General features: G+C 34.9%; 1 protein-coding gene across 1 annotated transcript in view; it reads right to left on the reverse strand.

The window, feature by feature from the left end:
• Positions 1-26,062, reverse strand: part of LRP1B (LDL receptor related protein 1B) — a 2,241,805-nt gene that overhangs the window by 740,568 nt on the left and 1,475,175 nt on the right. Inside the window, exons 26-29 of the mRNA XM_088842364.1 lie at positions 25,613-25,777; positions 25,084-25,328; positions 6,311-6,442; positions 4,795-5,022 (exon numbers count right to left, since the gene is read on the reverse strand). Coding sequence (XP_088698490.1) covers positions 4,795-5,022; positions 6,311-6,442; positions 25,084-25,328; positions 25,613-25,777 — 770 coding nt within the window. The remainder of the gene's footprint in view (positions 1-4,794; positions 5,023-6,310; positions 6,443-25,083; positions 25,329-25,612; positions 25,778-26,062) is intronic.

Consider the following 26,062-nt stretch of genomic DNA (forward strand, 5'->3'; position numbering starts at 1 on the left):
AGTCCCTTGGACTGCAAGGAGATCCAACCAGTCCATCCTCAAGAAAATCAGTCCTGAATATTCATTGGAAGGACTGACGCTAAAGCTGAACTCCAATACTTTGGTCACCTGATGTGAAGAACTGACTCATTTGAAAAGACCCTGATGCTGGGAAAGATTGAAGGTGAGAGGAGAAGGGGATGACAGAGGATGAGATGGTTGGATGGCATCACTGACTCAATGGACATGAGTTTGAGTAAGCTCCAGGATTTGGTGATGGACAGGGAGTCCTGGCATGCTACAGTCCATGTGGTTGCAGAGTTGGACACTACTGAGCAACTGTACTGAGCTAAACTCAGGAAGTACAGGATTACGCAAAATGTGCAACTGAGCTTCTGGGGCTGTATTAAAAGGATAACACCCAGCCTATTGAAATGAAGTCACAAGTCCTATTATCAGCAGTAAGCCTGATAGGAGCTCTAAACATACAATCCTAAGTAAAAATTTATCATTTCCTCTCTTTGGTTTAGATACTAAGCTTTAGTTTCTGTGAATGTCAGTTTTCTTACCTGCAGAATAGAAATAATTCTTAACAATAGGTTCTCAAAGATTAAATGAGGTCGTGATATTTGTCACATTAAGGACACCTATTATTATATAACATGTCAGAAAAATAAACCTTGAGAGCATGAATAACTGAAAACATTTGGGCCAAGCAGTGACTCAAGTATAAGAATTAACTGCCACCAGAAAGTAGGGTTGCAGGTAGCTAGGAACCTTTGTGCCAAGAATTGGTAATTATTTATTTTTTAAGAATAAAATTACATCTTGGTTATTGTTAAATATATATATATTAATTTATATTATAAATTAATGTTGAGTGCAATGCATGTGCCTATAGTCATATATTAGTGTTTATCTGTTAATGAAATTATCCGCTGTTATCTGCTACAACTGACTGTAACAAAGAGCTCACGTGGGTAATACATATATTAAGAACAGCTTAGTGTTTCAGGATATGGAGAATGATAAACCAGGCAAACTATTTCTAATCCCCTTCATGAAAACTTGATCCAAGAGCCTCAATGTTTTCATCAGAAAACTGTCTAACTGGAAGAAAAATGGGGACTGCTTGGGGCAATGGATAGATGAGATCCTGATTTTTGAAGGTGATTTGACATTAGACTTGGGCTGAGAAAGATAAGAAGAATGTCTCAAGAAAAATTCCAGTAGTTGAAGGATAATGAAGTGAGCATACAGAGGCCAACAGTATAAGAGGTAAGAGAATGGCCAAAATTTCATTTGCATGGAATAAAAAAGATGAAAGGGTAAAATTAAGTTCAATTACTGGCAGGATTTGAGATACTTTGATGAGTTCAGAAGTTAAACTACCAAAAGGTTATCTAAAGATTCTCTTATGGAAGGACATATCAGTCCCTACAAAGTTTCATTCTTGAAGAAAGGGAAAGGAAACAATGTTGGGTAGCCAGAGACTAAGTAGTTGTCTTTGACAATGCCTGTTCCTTAATCTTCATATTCAATTATTTCAAGTATTTACTCTTTGTAATTTCAAAAATCTTTCCACATTCCACTGTTTCTTTTGTTTCCACCCTTTCCAGGCTTCCATTGCCTTTTACTAAAACCACGATAGCAAACATTTCCCAGAGTTCACTGCTCATCTAGCTTCACCCTAGATCTCTTCAACTCTCTACTAAGAATAATATCTAGAGTGATTTTTCCAAAGTAAAACTAATCATGAGATGGCTGGATGGCATCACCGACTCTGTGGACATGAGTTTGAGTGAACTCCGGGAGTTGGTGATAGACAGGGAGGCCTGGCGTGCTGTGATTCATGGGGTCGCGGAGAGTCGGACATGACTGAGCGACTGAACTGAACTGAACTGAACTGAAAACTAATCATGTGGTCATACTCTCCTTAAAACATGTCCTCAGTTCTCATTATTTTCAGTATTAACATAAAAATAAACAATTTATCCCACATAGGCTGGTATGATTTGGTTCCAATTATTATTCTTTTTTCAGATGTATAACTCCCTCTTCTTTACTTCATACCGTTCAGTCTATACTGGCCCTCCTTCAATTTCTTATCATATAGAACATATTCCAATATTTTTCAAAATGATTGAATTAATAATTATTTTTCCTAATGTGTATGTCTATTATTAGTAAGAAAACATTATTGCTCAATTTATGGTTAATAATTGCAGAGTCTGCTAAATGGAAATAATTGTGATTTTCTCAAAGATAAACTCACCAAATTGCTGCTGCTGCTGCTGCTAAGTCACTTCAGTCGTGTCCGACTCTGTGTGACCCCATAGACAGAAGCCCACCAGGCTCCCCCGTCCCTGGGATTCTCGAGGCAAGAACACCGGAGTGGGTTGCCATTTCCTTCTCCAATGTGTGAAAGTGAAAAGTGAAAGTGAAGTCGCTCAGTCATGTCCGACCCTTAGCGACCCTACGGACTGCAGCCTACCAGGCTCCTCCATCCATGGGATTTTCTAGGCAAGAGTACTGGAGTGGCTTGCCATAAATTGCTACTAGATATCAATTTATACTTAGAGAAAATTGTTCCCCAATTTTTTTTTTGAGGTAAAAACGTCTTTACTTTTCACAATTCATAGAGCCTTTGGAAAGTACTTAACATTCCTGATAAAATACGTGAATAACTTTCTATTAGATTTTGATGAACTTCTTGTGAGAAGACCACTGAGCTATCAGTCAGTCTTGGGAGCACCTTACATGCTTTAACTGTTCTCTCAAGGTTTTTCATTGTCATTAACCAGATAGTCTTTTAAAATCTAGTCTAATGATAATTATTTTTTTCCTTTGCCCCTATGAAAAGCCTGAAAAAAAAAAAAAGACATATTTGCATTAGCTTTTTCTCTTCTCTTACAGAACATTTGAAATAAATATTTGAACAAGCTTATAACCAATTCATTCAAGTTTCATTAACAGTATTAACTTGAGATGGGTAAAGAGCTAGCATAAATACAAGAGTACTTGAGTGCTCAAATACTCTCAGATCTACTAATGGTACTCAAGTCAATCTTCTAGTAGTATGTATGGAAACTGTTAAGAAACAGTGTAAATTTAAAACCTGTACTTTTATTGCTTTTATTAAGTAGTTAATCATTGTTCAAATAACGTCTGATTTTAAATTTTCAGTATTTTTCAAGGCAGAGGAGTTTGATATCTGTTTGAATCACTGATTATGCCTTTCTCCATGCATGCATGTATGCTCAGTTGTAACTAACTCTTTGCAACCCTATGGACTATAGCTGTCAGGCTCCTCTGTCCATGGGATTTTCCAGGCAAGAATACTCGAGAGGGTTTTCATTTCCTTCTTCAGGGGACCCTCCCAACCTAGAGATTAAATCCCCATCTCATGAGTCTTCTGCAATGGCATTTCTAGGTGGCTCTTTACCACTGAGACACCTGGGAATGCCTTCCTCCGCCTTCCTTCAAATCATGCTTCAAGGAGGATAATTAGTTAGTTCAGTCTCTCAGTCACTCAGTTGTGTCCAACTCTGTGACCCCATGGACTTCAGCACGCCAGGCCTCCCTTCCATCACCAGCTCCCGGAGTTTACCCAAACTCATGTCCATTGAGTCAGTGATGCCATCCAACCATCTAATCCTCTGTTGTCCTCTTCTCCTCCCACCTTCAGTCTTTCCCAGCGTCAGGGTCTTTTCAAATGAGTCAGTTCTTCGCATCAGGTGGCCAGAGTATTGGAGCTTCAGTTTCAGCATCAGTTCTTCCAAAGAAGATTCATAACTGATTTCCCTTAGGATGGACTGGTTGGATCTCCTTGCATTCCAAGGGACTCTCAAGAGTCTTCTCTAACAACACATTCAAAAGCATCAATTCTTCAGTGCTCAGCTTTCTTTATAGTCCAACTCTCACAACCATACATGACTACTGGGAAAACCATAGCTTTGACTAGACGGAACTTTGTTGGTAAAGTAATGTCTTTGCAAGGAGCCTGAGACTAAAGAAAAAGTGTGTCTTGTTTGATTCTGCAAGTCATGGTAAACAGCAGGCACTCAACTAAGGTTCACTCAGTAAAACAATAACTGACCCAGAAATCACATTACACCAAAATTAGAGTAAAAATGAGGATCAGTTCAGTTCAGTTCAGTTTAGTCGCTCAGTCGTGTCCGACTCTCTGCTGCTGGATAATTCATGCTAAATATTCAGAGTTCAACCACTGCATTTATATGTATGTCTCATTTCAGCTATATTTTCTACTTTTGGAAAATTTACTGTTTTCTCTTTTTAAGATGTTTATTTTTTTTTAATTAATTAAAGTTGTTAATTCAACAACATTACTGAAAACTTATGATTCAACCTGCTGGGTCAGGAGGAGGATAGGAATAAGTTTTCTCTCTTATTTGTTTAGTCTAGTTCTGTAAAATAGATGCAAAAGGAAGTTGATAATAAGTTTGAGTCAAAGCGAACAGTCTTTACCAATATCCTATATTCATTTGGCAAATACAACTACACCCCCAACAGCCAAAAGGAGTCTTCTTTTTACTTAGAAATCTGTTAATTTCAAGATCCATTCTCAATTTGTTTCTTCTTGATAAATTTCTAGTTATCAGATGAGTATATTCAACATAATTATAGTATTCAACAATTGTTAGAATATAGCATGTTATTAAATCATTGAATAATCAATTCCAACTTTCAATTAACAACATAGAATTGGATAATAGAAAAAGAATACAAAAGAGACACAATCATTACAGACTAAATAACAAACATTTTTAAAGTTGTATAGTAGAAATCTTTTACCTCTTGAAATAACAGTTTCTAATCCAGTTCCATTAACAAAAGCCCGTTTAATGGTTTGTGTCTTAATGTCTGTCCAGTATAGACGTTCTTCAGAAGCATCAAAGTCTATCACAGTAACATCATCAATATCAGGGACTGTAAAGGCCGTGATAAAGTTAAAATATGGATTATCAATATCCACTCCTCTGATTTCAGAACGTCTTGCATATAGAAGAAATTTCTTCATTTCTAGAAATGAAACAGAAATGTGTTTTTCTTTATAAGCTTGGCAAGTTTGAAGCAGCCTAGAAATTCTAAACATTTGTTGATGATTTAATAAGTTTTTAGCATATGAGAAACATGACCAAGATTTAATAAAAATATGAAAAATAAGTTAAAATCCTTAAGTTATTTTTCTTAATACCAAGAAATTATCAGTAATTGATCTGATCTTAGAATTTCAAGCAAACTTGTTAAAAGACATAAACTTTACAAATCTCACACAGCCACATTTGTCTTTGCTTATAATCATAACAATATTACAGTGTAGTAAATGCTTTTTGAGGGAATCTAAGAACATTTTTCTCCATATGATCTTTGAATAAAATGAGGTTGAACATTGCTTTAAAAAATCATGTTCATGTTTTCCCTATCAAAATTAGGCTAATGTTAAAGCATAACATACTGCAAATTTTTGTGAATCTGTAGTAACTAACATTGTGAGACATTCTATTATTTCTACTTAAATAGGCACCTTTCTTGCACCAAGTTTGTGAAATATTAGTAGATTTAATAGAAAGAGGAGTCACAGTTATTTTGTTCTCTTGTTTTTCTCCTTTGGGGTTATATTTGATATTTGAGATATGTTAATATTGTGCAAATTTAGTTAAAGCCAAAGGTACCTAAATTCCTGAGTTAAAATTTGATGAATACAGTTATATTGGCCTTTCAGAGTGATTGTTTTGCAAATCAACAAAAATAACTAATAAAAACAAAGCACAGTCTGATTTTCATTCACGAATTTTAGTATCAATTTTTGGTTTAAATATGCCGTTTAAAGTTTTTTTACAAATCTCCCAAAATTATATATTTTACTTCATATTTTCTCCCTTCAAGTTGATAATCCCCTATAAAATGATGCTGAAGTAACTTTAGAAGAGAAGGAGGAGATTAAAGCTGTTAAGTACATCTTTGTTATGCAGGTTACCTACATCATCAGTTTTTGATAATGCACTTTCACTTACAAATCTCCCTGTTCTGTAGAGATAAACTCTGCTAACACACCAAATAAGAAAGTGGTAAGAAAAAAAGTAAATAAGATAATACGCAGCAAAGTGCAGCCTATCACCTATTTAAAGAATTTGTCAGTGTCTCCCAAAGTAGATGAATCATCAACTGAGTGAAAATAGCACCACCTCAATGGTGGTTTTTAGGAATATTAAAAACCTCTCCTGCTTTACTGTGAGGAAAATCCAAACGCTAATACAATCTGAGAGGATTCACTTTGGAGTTTCTGTAAGATTTGGGAGAAATTTACCATAGCAGGTCTTCTTGTTGGAGGAAAGCTTCATCAAGTGGGGACATGCACAGGCAGCACTCCTATTATGACTGATCAGACACATGTGCGAGCAGGGGCCTCTGCCATCATTAGCTGCACAGGGATTGGGAGCTGTAATTACACAGTGAAATATTAACAGTGAAGAAGGAAGAATATATTAGGGGACCTCTGAGGGTGACAAGGGTTATTCACTTAATGATTCAAAGCGAAGTTCCCTAGATAGCACACATTACTCGAGTGATTAATATGACAATATGACAATCATACACAGTTATTACATTAATAAAAACATTTTTCCTCATCAAATATAACAACTAAGTTAATTCCCTCAAGTTCCTCTAAGATGAGTGATATTTTATTTAATACCTAAATTAAATTCAGGTAGATGATCATGCCAGAGAAGGCAATGGCAACCCACTCCAGTATTCTTGCCTGGAAAATCCCATGGATGGAGGAGCCTGGTGGGCTAACGTCTATGGGGTCGCACAGAGTCGGACACGACTGAAGCGACTTAGCAGCAGCAGATGATCATGCAGGTGTCAGGAGTTCCAGTTGAGAAACTGCTGTTACATATACTGTGTATCTTTTCAGGCCATTTCTTTTTCAAATCAGAGGTCTATATGAATAAACATTTCATCTTCCTTTATTATAAAGATTTTTTTTTTTTGCTGTAATAACTTATTCCATGGCTAAATATTGCTACATACTCATACTTACTATATTCAATGGTATACAAAACTTCAAATTTAAAATGGAATATTAAATTTTGTGTTTGATCTCATTCTCTCGTTCTTTTGTGTTTCTTATTTTGTCATTGTTAGGTAGTTAGAACAGGAAAAAGGAGTCCAGAATGACAGTGGCTAATAGATAAGAAAGGGAAAAGTCTGAGGAAATAGAACAAAGGAAGGTCTGAGGACTGGAGTGAGGACCTCAGGTAGAACAGACAGCACTCCTGGCTAGCCCAATTTACATAGGACAGGCCCAGGGGTAGGAGAAAAAACATATAAAAAGAGGAGCCAAAGGACTGGAGATTTCTCTCTTCTCTTCGCATCTTTTGGGTCAGCATGCCCTCACACCTTGAGGATGTATTTTCCTTTATTTTCTAAATAAAACTGAGCTGTAACATGGAGCTGTAACACTGATCCATCAAAGAGCTGTAATGCTAGTCTGTCATTTCAAATTTTTGTTGTGACGAGACAGAATTGAGGAAATACACACTCCCCAGACATCATATCTTTTGGATAAGCTTTTAATCTCAATTCATCCAACGTTCTCTTAAATATTATTTTTATAAAGCCTATCTAGAAGGACAAATTCTATAGAACTATGCTGGTCAAATGAGAGCAGAAAATAATTATACCTTGTGATCTCAGCAGCAATACTTTAGTCTTCAACTAATAATATTTTCCTAACAAATGGATCTATTGTTTGGGGTAGAAATATGTCTTATAGACTTTTAAACCACAAAGAATAAAAATCATTAGGTTATAATAAGAATTGTAGAGATTATGAGAAATTAACTGAATTTAATAAACACTCAAGATAGCCTTTGGCAGTCTTCAGGACCCTCCCCACAAGATAACAAAAATGATCCATGTCTATGCATTTGATTTAAAAAATAAAAACAAAAAAGAAAATGAAAGACTCAGAAATATTTTCCCAAGAAAATAAATTAAGGATAAAAATTATTAGAAAATAGTGGAAACTAAAGTTGAGAGATTCTTTACGAGTGTAAGTTGCTCTGTCATATGGTATGCATACGTACTAAGTTGCTTCAATCACGTCTGACTTTTTGCAACCCTATGGACTATAGTCCCCAGGCTCCTCTGTCAGTGGGATTCTCCAGGCAGAATACTGGAGTGGGTTGCCATGCCTTTCTCTAGGGGATCTTTCTGACCCAGGGATGGAACTTGTGTCTCCTGCAGCTCCTGTATTGCAGGCAAATTCTTTACCACTGAGCCACTGGGGAAACCCAGCACATGGTATAAATGCCACATATTCTGCTTACTTTCCTTTTAACTTCACCTATTATATTTGGCTCAGATGGTAAAGAATCTGTAATGTAGGAGACCCGGGTTCAAACTCTGGGACAAGAAGATCCCCTGGAGAAGCAAATGGCAACCCACTCTAGTATTCTAGTCTGGAGAATCTCAGGGACAGAAGAACCTGGTGTTCTACAGTTCATGAGGTCAGAGAGGACTGAGTGACGAAGTAGCAATGCTACAATGGGTGTCTTTAAGGAACTAAAGGTTAGAAAAGCAAGAGGTTAAATGGGAAGACTATTAAGGAGCAAGTTCAGTACAATTCAGTTTAGTCGCTCAGTCGTGTCCTACTCTTTGAGACCCCATGAATCACAGCATGCCAGGCCTCCCTGTCCATCACCAACTCATGGAGTTCACTCAAACTCATGCCCATCAAGTCGGTGATGCCATCCAGCCATCTCATTCTCTGTCGTCCCCGTCTCCTCCCATCCCCCACCCCTCCCAGCATCAGAGTCTTTTGCAGTGAGTCAATTTGTCGCATGAGGTGGCCAAAGTACTGGAGCTTCAGTTTTAGCATCAGTCTTTCCAATGAACACCCAGGACTGATCTCCTTTAGAATGGACTTGTTGGATCTCCTTGCAGTCCAAGGGACTCTCAAGAGTCTTCTCCAGCACCACAGTTCAAAAGCATCAATTCTTCGGCGATCAGCTTTCTTTACAGTCCAACTCTCACATCCATACATGACCACGGGAAAAACCATAGCCTTGACTAGACAGACCTTTGTTGGCAAAGTAATGTCTCTGCTTTTTAATATACTATCTAAGCAAAGTAATATCTCTGCTTTTTAATATACTATCTAGGTTGGTCATAACTTTCCTTCCAAGGAGCAAGCGTCTTTTAATTTTATGGCTTCAGTCAGCATCTGCAGCGATTTTGGAGCCTAAAAAAATAAAGTCTAACACTGCTTCCACTGTTTCCCCATCTATTTCCAATGAAGTGATGGGACCAGATCAAAAGTAGGAAGTCAAGAAACACCTGGAGTAACAGGCAAATTTGGCCTTGGAGCACGAAATGAAGCAGGGCAAAGGCTAATAGAGTTTTTCCAAATGCACTGGTCATAGCAAACACCCTCTTCCAACAACACAAGAGAAGACTCTACACATGGACATCACCAGATGGTCAACACCAAAATCAGATTGATTATATTCTTTGCAGCCAAAGATGGAGAAGCTCTATACAGTTAGCAAAAACAAGACCAGGAGCTGACTGTGGCTCAGACCATGAACTCCTTATTGCCAAATTTAGACTTAAATTGAAGAAAGTAGGGAAAACCACTAGACCATTCAGATATTATCTAAATCAAATCCCTTATGATTATACAGTGGAAGTGAGAAATAGATTTAAGGGACTAGATCTGATAGACAGATTGCCTGATTAACTATGGACGGAGGTTCATGACATTGTGCTGGAGACAGGGACCAAGGCCATCCCCATGGAAAAGAAACTAAGGAGCAAAGATGTTACCAAAATGGAAGTGAAATAAAGAGGCACTATTGAACTGTTAGCTGTCTAGAGTAGGGGTTACCCAGCTACTGGCAAATAGGAAAAAAATAATAAAAACCTCAAAGTTTTCAATTCTTGAAAAAAAGAAGAGGATGGGGAAGAAAGGGGATAAAGAAAAAAAAAAAGAGGAACAGAGAGAGGAAAAGGAAGAAGGAGATATTTGTTTAAAAACATTGACATAGAAAATGCTATTCCTCTCAAAGAAATTAAAAGCATAATCCATGACAACTCAATAACAAGTACTTGGATTTCACTTTAAACATCATTATCTTTAGCTTGGAATCCTAGTAACTTTTCTCAACATCCTATAATCGTGACAAAAAGCTTTCTAAAATCAACAATAACATATTAAATTTCTATATATATACTAAAGTAAAAAAATACACTTTGTAGCCCAATATCTGTATTAATGATAATACTGTAAGATAATATTAACAATATTTTGTGCTTCATGGTGAGGAAAAATCCACAAAGCCTTCTTTCAATTTTTATCTTTTCTCACTTTGAAATAATGGAGTTAAATCTTTTTGATGTTATTTCTAACCATACATTTAAATAGATACTTACTCTAATTACTAAATTAAGGAATTTGGTTTTCATACTCATATCTTAGTATAAAGCAAGGATCAGCAAATATGGATCCTGGACCCTTATCTGGTTCACTGTCTATTTTTATGAATAAAGTTTTATTGGACCATAGGCATGCTCATTAATTTTCATGTTATTCACATTACTTTCTCACTATAATAGCATAGTTGAACAGTTTCAGCAGGGACCACTTAGTATAGAATGCCCTAAAATATATTTTATGGCTCTTTACAGACAATACCTGATATAAAGTTACTATTTTATAAGAAATACTATTGCAATATCCAATATTAATAAAAAGATTGTAAACCCCTACAAAACCAAAGCCATCCCATGTATTGTATCCAGGAGATGGGAAAAACTGATCAGTCAATGGGATGCTATAAAGAATATCAACAGATGAAATCCAAATATAGGTGTGCAAATTGGGTTCATTGATAATTCTTATTATCAAAACTCAAGTTGACCAAAGACCTTTAGACATATGTAACCCCCCACTTATATTTACTCACTGAATACATATTTATGAATCACCTCATATTCTGTCTAGTTTTAAAAAGCTGGATATAACAGCAGATGAGAGATAGTTCTTGCATCAAATAATTTAAGAGTCTGTACTCTTACCCCATACACCATTCTCTCCAAATCTATTGTCACTGGCTCAATTTAGGTTCTTTGCATCTCTTGCTTGGATTGCTGCTCTAACTTCCCAAATAATCTCTTAATTTTCAGTCTCTCCTCATTGCCTATGGTAATTTTCTAAAATACAGACTTGCTCATATAGTTCCTTTGCTTAAAAATCTTGGATAGTTTCTCTACCTTAGATAAATCTTCTTCACAAAGACTCAAATTTACCTGCTACCATTTCCTCCAAGGTTTTATATCACTAGCAGATTGGTTTGCTCAGTTTCTCAGTCATGTCCAACTCTTTGAGACCCCATGGACTATACTCCACTAGGCTTCTATTTTCATGGGATTCTCCAGGCAAGAATACAGGAGTGAGTTTCATCTCCTCCTCCAGATCTTCTAGACCCAGGGATTGAACCCACATCTCCTGTGTCTCTTTCATTGTTAGGCAGATTCTTTACCAGAGTGTCACTGGAAGCACTCCAGATTATTTACCTGCTGTTTTATTACCTTTCATTTTTTTGTTTTGTTTTTTGTTTTTTAATCTGATCCACTCTGTTTATTTTTATTAAAGATGTCATAAGTCTTCCAAATTCACAAAATTTTAATTTCAAAGTTTTTTTTTACTTCTCTTTCACTACCATATTTAATTGTCAAGTATTATCAGACTTGCCTATTATGTGCCCTTTCTTTCCATTTTTACATCTCCTCTTGCAATATAAAATTATTTCATCACTTAGGTGTAACTGCTATAACCATGTAACTAGTATTCTTTGGTACTGTCAAAAGTATATTAATCTCTGTTTCAAAGATACCATCCTACCTTGTAGTTTCATCTACCATTTTCTTTCTACATACACATTATGCACATGTTAAAAAGGACTCCAAATTATTCCTTGAACATCTATAGCTTGTATTTTTCTACTTCCACAGAAAGTATTTTCTTCCTATAGAATTTCATTACCAACATCCTTACATTATTATTTCATGAACCAGCTCAAGTTATTTTTCCTTCACAAAATATTTTATAATGAAGCTAGCCAATGCTGATTTATTCCAACTCTAAATATTAATTTCAGTTATCAATATAAAAGGCATTAGACATTTATTATTTACTGTCTTATTTTCTAATTGTCTTTGACATGTATTTGCATATTTTTATCATTATACCCTGATCTCTCTAGGTAAATCAGGGGTAGGGAAACTATTTTTTTGTTTTTTTTCTATAAAAGGCCAAATTGTAAATATGTTCACCTTTGTAGCCCTTATACCTTTCTAGTAATTTTTCAACTTTGCTCCTACAAAAAAAGCAGCCATGAAACAATATGTGAATCAATATGTATAGCTATGTTCAAATAAAATTTTATTTGCAAAATTTGCAGAAGTCTAAGATTAGTCTGAGAGCCTTAGTTTGTCCAATTCTGAGTCTTAGTTTGTCAAAGTCTATGCTGGCAGGAACTATGACTTATCAACATATATATAGCTTTACTCCTAAAATTTCCACGTGATCTGTTACTGTTTCGAATTCATATACATGCTCATAAACATATGCATGTCTATGTTCTAACAAGGCAACAATCTAAAATTTTGAAAGTAAATAAAAAGACAGCTATAGATGAGCTATAGCCATACATTTAGGAGAGCTACAGATGAAAACATTAAATAATGCATAACTACAATGGTTTACTGGAGAATGAAATGCTAATCATGCAATCATATAAGACTGATGTGTGCTCTGTGAAGAAAACAATATCATTAAGATAATATCATATTTAACACAAAACTGTGTTTAATTGCAGTCCATTTTTCACCAGCAAAAAAATAAACACTTTAAACCCAATTACTTTATTCGTTAAGTTCAAATAAAATATATGTAAATGTGGGTACAATATAAAATATATACAATATTTATTTACCTAATAATACTAAGCTTAAAGCAGAAGAATCTCAAGACCTAATGTTAGATAAGAGAAATATTTTTCTTTGTCCTGTACAGTCATTGTTGATAGTAATTAATAATCATCATGTTAATGAATTTGTTTTTACAAAATAATTATTAACATAAGAAAACAATGCATATCTGTTATAACTATATTTTTAGTTATAATTTTCCATTTGAAAATAATATAATCTTTTGAAATGAATTTAAGAAAGATCTTCCTATTAAGCATTAATTCCAAATCCTTTCCCTTTGACAAATATCTGCAAATTACAATTTTAGTATTTATGTTGAAGAACTAGAGGAATCCCTTATTTAAAACACACATATAACAAAATGTGTTCTTTTATGTTCTTCTTGCTTTAATGTTACAAGTTTCTATCAATACCAGGTATGCAGGAATTACTTTAATCAAAACTCATATTTTATGCATTAATTTTATACTGTACTCTATTTTTATGAAGTAGAAAAAATCTAAAAATTTTATCTTCTATAGACAGCTGCATTTCAAAGAGAAAAGATTTAAAATCCAAATATACTATTTCCATTTATTTATGCACAGTTTTCTGTAAAAAGAATGAATTCTAACATGTAATATCATGCTACATTTATTGGTGAGATATATCTTAAAATACCAATGAATGTTCAGAATTTCTAAGACGTGCTATGTCTTTCTGACTTGCTATTTACTTTTACTTGCTGTATAATTTAAAAGAAGAAACATCTGTGCCAGAAAAATTTCTATTTTCACAATGATTTAATAATCACACAACTTTTGTCTGAAACAGTGGTTCTCAACCAATGGTAGTGGTGGTGAGGGGGGATTTTGTCTCCTCAGAAACAATTGAAAATGTCTAGAGACATTTTTGAATTATATAACTGGGGTTACTAACTGGCATTTTAGTGAGTAGAGGCTAAAGATGCTAATAAACTTCATATAATGCAAAAGAATGCCTCCCCTCTCATCTAAGAACTATCTATCTCCAAATATGACAGGTACAGAGGTGGAGAAGTTTTGATCCTGGATTGGAACTCTGGACTCTGCATCTTAATGTATCTGAATGAAGAGCTCATAAACACTTACATTTGTATTTCTGAGGCAAGTACATCAAACAACCAGTACCAGGGAAGAAAAAATTTTATGATTTCTTTGATACTAATGTTTTCCACTGTTCTAAGAGAAACTATATTATAGCATATTTTAAAAATAGCAATTTATAATGCAGCTATACTTACTACCTACCTATAAATTCATTTACAGTTTAGTTGTTTGATATTTCTATTACATTTTGCCAAAGAAATAATGCTAAAATAGAAATTAAGTTTTTCAGATGAACCAACAAAACCCACTAATTCAAAATGTGGTTTAAAGATGCTACAGAAAGATTTACTGAGAAATTAAATTAGGTGCAGATCTATATAACTAGTAATGGGAGCAAAAGACTACCTGTTACAGGAAGGAGGTATAACAGTAGAAATTGAGTTCCATTGTGATTTTTCATGTCAACAGTTGGAATGATTCAGCAGCATATTTTTGGCATGTTTCAACTCTTTTTTCTCCTCTTTATTGGTAATTTTGTCTCTCTCTTTTACTTGACTCTCAGTATTGCACAATGTTCTAATACCTCACAGAAACTTAACAAGTTTACTTAGATCTCAAAAATTTCTCTTTGCTTTGCTATCACCTGCCTTTCACTTTGCCTCAGTCAGAAATCTCATCCCATTAAAGCAGCTGATATCAAAAAGTAAAGATGGAGGCATTTTAACTGTTTCATATCAGCTTTCCATTCTTAGAAATATTAGTATTTTAAACTAAGGTCCATTTCAAATTTTTTAGTATTTATTTATTTTTTTAAGCTGTGTGATTCTGTTTCATATTTTATTTTTTGGCCATAAAATGCAGTATGTAGGACCTTAGTTCCCTGACCAGGGATTGAACCTGTGCTGCCTGCATTGGAATCATGGAGTCTAAACCACTGGATCACCAAGGAAATCTCTTAATGTCCATTTAAAAAAGAAAAAAAGAAAAAGAAACTTCTGTTGATAGTATATAAATATGTGACAGAAAGAGATACCATAAAACAGTGGTAAATAGTATTCTTAACAGAATTAATAATATGTAGACTGGAAGGACTATGTATATGCAAGCATAGACAGAGAGAGGAAAATGTTTTATATGACAGGTCTTTAGATCTTGATATAATAAACTGTGGAAGTGAACAATTTAAGTAACCTGAAAATATTTGAGATTCACCTCCACCTCATTGGAACACAGTTTTAACATTTATTACATTTTTTTAAACTTTTTTTTTTTTTAGGTAATTAATTTATTTTTTATTGGAAGCAAATTATTTTACAATATTATATTGGTTGGTTTTGCCATACATTGATATGAATTTAAGCAAAAGAGACACAGATGTATAGAACAGTCTTTGGGACTCTATGGGAGAGGGTGAGGGTGGATGATTTGGGAGAATGGCATTAAACTTTTTTTAATTGAAAATGTTGCTTGTAGTTAAATATACTAATAGCTCCAAGTGGAATCCCTCATTCTTCAAGTTTTATAAGTGATATTTTGTTTCCTAAAGCAGCAGTAATATTACTAATATTCTTAGGGGCTTCCCTGTCGGCTCAGATGGTAAAGAATATGCCTGCAATACAGGAGACCCCGGTTTGATCCCTGGGTTGGGAAAATCCCCTGGAGAAGGGAATACTACACAATGCAGTATTCTTGCCTGAGGAAATCCCATGGACAGAGAAGTCTGGTGGGCTACAGATAAGGGGGTCATAAAGAGTTGGACATACTGAGCGACTAACACACACACACACACACACACACACAATATTCTTAGAAACTAGCTTTTTTTTAAATAGTATCAGCTAATTTTCTTGCAAATGTTGTCAAGAAAAGTTTCATTTTCTATAGAAGTATTTTCCTGAAGCAATTGGAAGACTTAAATCATTTTAATGTTAAAACTACTCTCTGAGAAACAGCCTGGAGTTCACCTTGTAGTGTCATAACATAGAGGGCATGTGAGATAAAAATTGATAGAAAAAATAAAAGTTCCAAAAATGGAATAATTTATTTTTATCACAACGAGCTAGAAAATGTGCTGTTTCTATAAGCATTATTCCCTTTATTCCTCTTACTGGCCATTGTTGTTCTTACACATAAATTACCCTCGTTTTATGGAAGTGTTAACTTAATTTTGAAAATGGTGAAAAAAAAAGAATACTTACAATCATACAACTTTTAAAAAAGAAATACATTTTTAGATATCAGAGTGCAACCACTAACCATCATAAATACTACCTTTCTAAATGAACTAAATCACTTAGATTCATTTATTTGTCCATTTACCAATATATGGCATAGATAATGGATACTGTTTTAGAATATGATTTTTTAAATATTTATATTTAATCTAATTGCTATAACTGTGGCAATGTCCTAATATTCCATTCATTCTGTTTCTGGGTTTTGATTTGATTTTCTAAGGGGTATTGTCATTTTGATTTGTTACACAAAACAGTTTGTACATTTGCCAGTTGATAGGTGTTTCAAGAACAAAATTAAAAGGGATGGTTGAGTCCACACCAGTGTTTGAGAGTAAAATAAAGTGGTGTCTACAAAATAGTACTTTTATTATCAATGGATATTAAGTCCCCATTGAACTGAGGCCTTCTCAGAAGAAAAGCTTCTTTAAGAAAAGAAAAACATTTAATTGGTGAAAATCTAATTAATAAAAGTATTTTCAAAACTCTGTATTTGAAGTGACAATCATATTCTTAAGCTATTTCAAGAAAAGATTCCAGGGCTTTCCTGGTGGTCCAATGGCTAAAGAGTCCACCTGCCAATGCAGGGGATGCAGGTTTGCTTGCTGCTCCAGGAAGATCCCACATGCCACAGGGCAACTAAGTCTTGTGCCACAGCTACTGAGCCCATGTGCTGCAACTGCTGAGGCCTGTGACCCTAGATCCTGTGTTCTGCAACAAGCCATCACAATGAGAAGTCTGCACACCACAACGAAGTGTAGCCTCTGTTTATCACAACTAGAGAAAGCCAGTGCAGAACAGCAAAGACCCAGCACAGCCAAAAATAAAACATAAATAAATAAATAACTCTTAAAAACAAACAAAAAAAATGATTCCAATCAGAGAAAGTGAGGAAAGAAATGTGAAACAAAATTGAAAAACAAACACACACACAAAAATCGATAGTGTTGTAAACTTTCTATATCCATGAAAAAACACAACTCCACTACTAGGTGTTAAATCACAACTGAGGTTGTGATTAAGAAAAAAACATCTTTATGGTATCTGAATCAAGATGTAAGATTAGAAAGATTCCGCGCTCACCTCCTCCCATGTATACTCCAAAAGCTACATATAAAACAACTATCTCTGAAAATAGCTTGAAGTAAAACAGATTTTCTACAACTAAATATATAAAGAAAAGATGACATTGAGACAGGCAGGATAGATAGAGACTCAGTCGAGTTAGAAGCTACACCCTCAGAGCAGAGATATACAAGTGGGAGGGTTTTCACAACTGCCTAGGTCTCCACTGAGGAGCCCAAGCTCCAAATTGGGATTCCCATCAAGAAAACCTTCCCAGAATGTCTGGCTTTAAAATCAATGGGGCTTACTTCCAGAACAGCCAGACGGCTGTGAGAAGTGAGACTCACTCTGTGAACGGGTTGTCCACAAACTCAATAACTCTGACTCCCAGTAGAGAAGCAGTACAGTTAGGCAAAATGAGGAGACAAAGAACAGCTTCCCAATGAAAGATCAACAAAAAACATCAGAAAAAGAACTAAATAAAACAGAGATAAGCAGTTTATCAGATAAAGAGTTCAAAGTCATAGTCATAAAGATGCTCACTGAACTTTGCAGAAGAATGGAATAACTCAGGGAGTACTTCAACAAAGGGATAGAAAATATATATAAAAATAGCAAAATAGAACAGAAGAAAACAACTGAAGAGAAAAATACATTATGGGGAACCAACAGCCAATTAAAGGATGTAGGATATACCAGTGATCTGGAAGATAGGGTAGTGGAATTCACTCAAGTAAAACAGAAAAAAGAAATACATATATACACATATATATTTGAGTATAGTTTAAGGGATCCATAGAATAATATCAGGCATATAAATTATCCCATTATAGAGTCCCAGAAAAAGAAAAGAGAGAGAGAAAACCTATGTGAAGAATAACTGGCTGAAAATATATAAAATATATTTTCCTTCCTGGTGGCGAAGATGGTAAAGGGTTTGCCTGCAATGCAGGAGACGTGGGTTCAATCCACGGGTTCAGAAGATCCCCTGGAGAAAGGAATGGCAATCCACTCCACTATTCTTGCCTGGAGAATTTCGTGGACAGAGGAACCCTAGTGGGTTATAGTACATGAGGTTACAATGAGTCAAATGTGACTGAGTGAATAATACTTTCACTTTCATTATATTTTCCAGATATAAAATAAATGTCATTGTTGCAAAATATAACAAGGAATATAATCATAAATATTTTAATACCTTTGTATGGTGACAGATGGCTATTCACCAACTTATAATGTACTCTACACATGCCAAAACACTATGTCATACCCCTAAAGCTAACAATATAGTGAACTATATTTTAAAAAAACTAGTTAAGAAAAACAAAAACTTTGGTCTGCGAGAGGGCACAAAAAAGGGCAGCAAACCCACTGGATGGGAAAAGGTGTGCATACTAGAGAGGAAACTCACATTTTTTTCATATTTACAAACAATTTAATCTATAAGGTGGGGGAGGACCGTAAAAAAAGGTAACTAAGAAAATTGTCTATATACCTGTCTATCCATCCATCCATCGATCCATCTGTCTTGCGATCTATCATTTACTTAATAACACTTACACTGGGCTTACTATTTGCCACGTATCTTCTATGCTTTTAAGATATTAATGCATTTAACTTTGCAAGGATTCCAATTTATAGTTGAAACAACTAACAAAATGGTCGTGCTGTCAGGATATGACAAAGCTAGAATATGAACTAGTTTGGTTCTAGTCTTGCTCTTGATTACTATGTCTCCTAAGCTGATTGCTATGAAAATTGTCTTTTTTTTTTTTTTGCATTTACATTTTGCTACTTAGCACTTTAGTCCTATTATTTAATGAACTATATTTTTTAGTAAAAAGACTTTGACATTTACACTAACCTCGGACATATTTAGGATCACTGGGACATATGCAAACAATTCCACTGAAAGTGTTCTAAATAAAATTATAGCTGACCTTCCTCCAGGTTGCCAAATCAATGAATACCTTTATGTCTTGATCTTTCTTGACTTCTCTGCAAGAGTTACACTATTGACCACTGTCATCTTGAAACTATTCTCTTACTTTTTTTGATTGTGCTCTTTTGGTTCTGAAATCCCTTGGCCATCTTCTTCTCAGCATCTTTCTTTGCCTTTCTCGTTTATATTAGTTTTCTCCAAGGTTCTGTGCTTGTCCTTTTCTAATTTTATATAATAGTCTTAGGAAATCTTATCTTCTTATCTTCAATCTACAATTGAATGACTATTAAATCTCTAGTTCCAGACCAAATTATTTTTGCCTTTATAACCCTGAATACTCAACCATGTCCTAGAGGTACCACATATCCAAACTTTAATTTTTTTATTTATCCTTTAATTCAGGTGCCAGTAAGCTTTGGCCTACAGGTTAATACTGCCCTTTGGGTTACTTTTTTAAATTGGAGGAAAAACACCAAGAAAAGAATAAAATTTTATAACACATGAAAATTAAATGAAATTTCAATTTCAGTGTCCATAAATAAAATATTATTGAAACTCAGTGATGGTCATTCACTTTTCATTTGACTGCTATTATACTACCTCAGCAGGACCAAGTAGTTCAGCAAAGACCATATAACCTGCAAGGCCTCAAACACTTACTATATGGCCTTCCCCAGAAAAAATTCTGCTGACCCCTCCCTCCTGTGGCCTCTGTGTCACATGTTGATGGTGAAGCCAATTATAGAAACTAGAAAACTAAAGACATCTCAAATTTTCCTTTTCTTGCCAAACTCCCCTACTCTACAAATATCTATCACTTTTTTTTTTCTTTAAACTGACTTTGCCTCTAAGTATATGGCAACTCCAGGCTTCTGAGTTTTTTCTAGTTGTAAAGAACTGATGCAGGAACTGTAAGAGACATGGGTTCCATCCCTGGGTTGTGACGATTCCCTGGACAAGCGTATTCTAACCCATTCCAATATTCTTGCCTGGAGAATCCCACGGACAGAGGAACCTGGTGAGCTACAGCCCATAGGGTTGTATAGAGATGGACGTGACTGGAAGCAACCTTAGCACACAGGCACATATCTTAATTCCACCAGTCTCTCTGTCGTGGTATCAGCAATCTCCTGATCTACTGAAGAAGGTAGGCTCTACATCCTACTAGTCTCCTACCTACAGTTGTGTCTCTCTAGTTTACCCCTTGTATAGATGAAGTCAAATTTCAGCATGTACTTCTGTTATTTTCCCTCCATTGACCAAATAGGTTCAATGTTTTTCTCATTTCTTCAGGGCAGTGTTCTTAAGGCAGCATCAGCATTCCATGGGAATTTATTAAAAATGAAAAATCTCAGGTCATACCGTAGACCTACTAAATCTGAATATCTTGGATAGAGGCCAGAAATTTGTGATTTAATGATCCCTCCAGTAAATTTAACACACATTTAGGTTTGACATCACTTGAACGCTTATCCAGTTATTCTTAAGGATGAAAATTGAAATTTCTTTGTAAGGGTAACTTTTAAGTCCCATTATGGTTTGACTCCAATCCAATCTTGTATACCATGCATTCCCTCCTTACTTCTAGCTGCTCCCAGCCTACAAATGAAGAAATAAGAACCCAGAAGTTAATTAATATGCCTTAGGTAACAAGGTCAGTGAGTAAAAAAGGAAGAAACTGAATTAAACTAAGCCCAAGGACTTTTTTAGGATCACTCCATTCTACCTTTTAAAATATATTTACTATAATTATAGTTTCAAAAATACGACCATAATAATTATTATTTAATTGACCCCAGTTATTATTTAGCCTGTTGTCTTTCTAGACTATAAAATACAAGAAGGTAAAAATTGGTTTGTCCCATGTGAAGTGAAAGTCACTCAGTCGTGTCCGACTCTTAGAGACCCCATGGACTTCTCCAGGCCAGAGTATTGCAGTGAGTAACCTCTCACTTCTCCATGGGATCTTCCCAACCCACGGATAGAACCCAAATCTCCAGCATTCCAGGATGATTCTTTACCAGCTGACCCATAAAGGAAGCCCAAGAATACTGGAGTAGGTAGCCTACCCCTTCTTCAGTGAATCTTCCTGATGCAGGAATCAGACCAGGGTCTCCTGCACTGCAGGTGTGTTTTTTACCAACTGAGCTATCAGGGAAGCATGGGAATGTGTCTAAAAAACTTTACTCTCTACTGCCATCTGGAGATTTGATAGAACAATTCCAAGGAGAATCTCAATAAAAATTCAGTGTCTTCTGCCTGCAGAGCATAGTGGTTCAGGCAAAAGATCTGGGGTCACTCTCCCTGGGGTAAGACAATGAGGCAATTATCCTGTGGCTATTAGACCTTGAGCGAATCAATTAGCATTTCTCTCCTTTAGGATCCTTATCTGTAACACTGGGTTGCCAACGACCATCATCATGGAATTACAATGAGAATTAGTATTAGGTGATATTATTGTTATCATTATTAATACTGTTCTCATAAAAGGCTTAGCTATACTCTGTAGTTTATACAAATAAATAAATGACACTCCTTTACTAAAATATTTTATTATCTAGGTGTCTAGGTGGGTAACTAAAACAGAATTAGGAAAATATTAAATAACTATACATATTCTAAGTGCTAAGGTAGTTCTTTATGGTGTTAATTAAGAATGTGGAGATAAAATATGAATTATGTACAGATTTACAACTAGCATGTGACTTTGAAGTGAGAAAGCCACTCAGGAAAAGATTTTTTTTTTTTTCTGCAAAGCTTGGTGTAGATTGAGAGCAATATCTGGAAAGCACTAAATAAAACATGATAAACGTACATACCTTTATTATTACAAAGTCATGATGATGAAAACATTTTTACTAATGCTTAATCATGCATGTCCATATCTTATTACCCAAACACAAATTAACATATGGCTCAAGAAAGGTCTATCATAAAATCTTTATCATGTGTTTTTTTTTAAATACATTAAAATTTATTCAGTTAAAAACTGTTTTTTTTCTTTTTGCAGCCTGAGGCAGTAGGAAAATAATGTAGCTTTTTACAACTGTGTATTCTATAGTATTTTTTCATTTGGTGAAATTTTAACTGTTAATGTTTTTGGCATTGTGCTTTGTACCATTTATTAAAAATTAAAAAAAACTGTGTTTTACTGATAAAAATATATTTAGACTAGATGACTTCTTGAATGTAAATTATTCATTTTATCATAAAGGGAAACCTACAATTTTGATGTTCTTGCTCATTAAAAACGTAGCAAATATTTTTATTTATGTAACTTCTCTCTTTGCTAAGGAAACAATATTCTCCAATGCATTTATTCAGTAAATGGCCATTGGTATCATCTACATAATATACATTTCCAATATAGACCAGATAAAATGGACAATTTAGGTTAAAGTACACAGGTATCAGTCCACTTAATGGAGTAGGGTGAATATATATCTTTCAGAGCATATGGGGATACAATGTGTTTATTCTAGCCAGTGTGAAACTACAGTACAATGTATATAAGCTTCTAGTTCTGAATCTTCTAGTATTTTATATTCAAATTTTGGCCTCAGTCCTATGGTTACTACCACAATAAAACCATTACTTTGTATCCCCCCTACTTCATACTTTCTTGCTTTACTTTTTTTGACCTAGGAGATGTTACAATCTAAATCACCTGTTTTATCTCCAGTTCTTCCCTCTTCAATATCATCTTCAGTTTAGTATCATAACTGCATGGCTAATACATAAATCCTATATCATTTCTATACTTAGAAATATTTTGCTTTTTTTAAGTAAGAAATAAAAAATTCTATGCTTTTCGTTTCATATTTATGACATAAAGCAAGGAATACCTACATGACATTCCTATTCATCCTAGATTATTGTTAGGTCTATTTGGACTGTTAGTATGTTTTTCTAAATTCTAAGAATATAGAGGACAGGGAAGGCAGAGTTGCTGTTAATTGAAAAATATATTTGTAAACGTTTCAATAATGAAAATATTAAAGGAGTAATATAAAAAATATTTGGATTTGTCACCAAAAACAAAAACAACAAAAGCAAAAGAAGAAAATGGGACTATATCAAAATAAACAGCTTCTGCCCAGTGAAGGAAACCATCAAGAAAATAAAGAGGCAAACTACCAAATGGGAGAAGATATTTGCAAATCATACTTATCAGATAAAAAGTTAACATCCAAAATGTATAAAGAACTCATAGAACTCAATATCAAACAGACAATCTGGCTGAAAAATAGGCAGAGGCTGTGAATAGATGTTTCTCTTTCTAAGAAAGAGATATAGATGGCCAACAGGCATATGAAAATGTGCTCAACATCAATAACCATCAAGGAAATGCAAATCAAAGCCACAATGAGATATCACCACATATCTGGTGTTGTTGAGGATGTGGACAAAAGGGAATCCTTGTACGCTATTGGTGATTATGTAAATTAACACAGTCACTAAGGAAAATAGTATGGGAGTTCTTCAAAAATTAAAAATAGAACTACACAATGGGGTATTACCCAGCTATTAAAAAGAATACATTTAAATCAGTTCGAATGAGGTGGATGAAACTGGAGCCTATTATACAGAGTGAAGTAAGCCAGAAAGAAAAACACCAATACAGTATACTAATCCATATATATGGAATTTAGAAAGATGATAGTGATAACCCTGTACACGAGACAGCAAAAGAGACACAGATGTATAAAACAGTCTTTTGGACTCTGTGGGAGAGGGTGAGGGTGGGATGATTTGGGAGAATGGCATTGAAACATGTATATTATCATATGCGAAATGAATCACCAGTCCAAGTTTGATGCATGATACAGGATGCTCAGGGCTGGTGTACTGGGATGAACCAGAGGGATGGGATGGGGAGGGAGGTGGGAGAGGGGTTCAAGATGGGGAACACATGTACACCCGGGGCAGATTCATGTCAATGTATGGCAAAACCAATACAATAATGTAAAGTAATTAGCCTCCAATTAAAATAAATAATTTTTTTTAAAAAGTATATAAAAAAAATAGAACTACCATATGACCCAGCAATTCCACTTCTGGGTGTTTATCTGAGGAAAAGGAAAAGATAAATTTGAAAAGATATATATATACACACACACACACACACACATATATGTGTGTGCGTGTGTATGCACTGCTGTGTTCATTCAGCATTATTTACAATAGCCAAGAGATGGAAACAACCTAAGTGTCCATTAATGGAGGAAGGGATACAGAAGATGTGAGGAGTGTGAGTATAATGTAATATTCATGCTTGTGCTCAGTATTGTCCAACTTTGTGTGACCCCTGGACTGTAGCCTGTCAGGTTATTCTGTCCATGGGATTTTCCAGGCAAAATTACTGGAGAGGATGGCCATTTCCTCCTCCAGATCTTCCCAAACCAGGACTTGTACCCATGTCTCCTTTATCTCCTGATTTGTAGGCAGATTCTTCACCACTGAGCCAATTGGAAAGTCCTCTTAAAACAGTAATGTAACCTAAATTTCAACAAAAGAAGCCTAAGAAAAATGATATGATTGCAACAACTGCATAAAACCCTTAATTTTTAAGATTTTTCTATTTCTATGTAAAATAAATAGAAAGGAAAAGAAAATATATCCTGAGCTAATTAAAATAAAGACTGGTACTACTTCCACCATATAATATAGAAAATATTAAATCAGTGTTAGCTTACAAAAATTATTTTGCAGTTTGATTATTATATGATTAAAGTGAAAATAAATTCACTAATTCATCACAAGCACTCACCCTGGGGCTGACGGCTGGGATGGTAGATCTGAAGGTCAAACGGCTGCGCACTGGTTTTCTGAATCACACTGACATTCTGCCCTGTCCATTTATTGGCTTTTGACAGCGTGTTGGTCCTCCAGTCCGTCCAATAAACATCACTCCCATACAGAGACACAGCAAAGGGATGAGAAAGGTACTCATGACCTCGGATAATTTCTATCATGCTTGTTCCATCGTAGAGGGCTGAATAAATGGCATCTGACCTACAGAAAAGTAAATGCATCAGTGGTATATAAAAGCACATTCAAATAGTCCAGTGATGTGCCCATACTACTTAAACAGCAAAAAATTGTGTAAAAATATTTTTATGATCCTGTATCTGATTTGCAGACGGATTTCCAAAATAGTTATCATAACAAAAGCAAATAAAATTCACCACCAATTTCAATGTGTGTAAACATGATACATGCACAGGAATACATATTTTAATTTTGTAAGTATTATTTGATGAATGTTATAGAAAAGAAAGGAAAAAAAATGGTTAAACCTGGCATCTGTCCAAACTATCCTTTTTTCAAAGTGGTCCACGGTGAGTCCATTAGGCCAAGCCCCAGTTTTCATGTCTTTGTAGATGGTTTTCCTTCCAGCACCACTCATAGAAGCAGATTCAATGCGAGGAAAATTGGCATCCCAATCTGTCCAGAAAAGAATTCTGAAGAAAAAGAAATGATGCTATTGATGATATTATTGTTTCAGCCATTCATTTCAAAAATATTTATTGAAAGTCTATGACGTGCTAGGCATTGGCTAGGTAAACAATCACAAGTGAAGCAGATGCGTTATCTAGCCTCATGGGGCTTAGAGTTCAGAGCAAGAGACAGACTGAACAAATGCTTGAATTTATAACTGTAGCTTCTGAAATATATTCAAGAATGATTCTGTTATGAGAGTGAGTAGTAGGTAAGTAATCTACTTTGAGAAGATAATCGGGGGGAAA

This window comes from Moschus berezovskii, chromosome 2 (assembly GCF_049115385.1).
Source record: "Moschus berezovskii isolate FMDL1 chromosome 2, NW_MosBer_1.0, whole genome shotgun sequence".
NCBI classification, from domain to species: Eukaryota; Metazoa; Chordata; class Mammalia; order Artiodactyla; family Moschidae; genus Moschus; species Moschus berezovskii.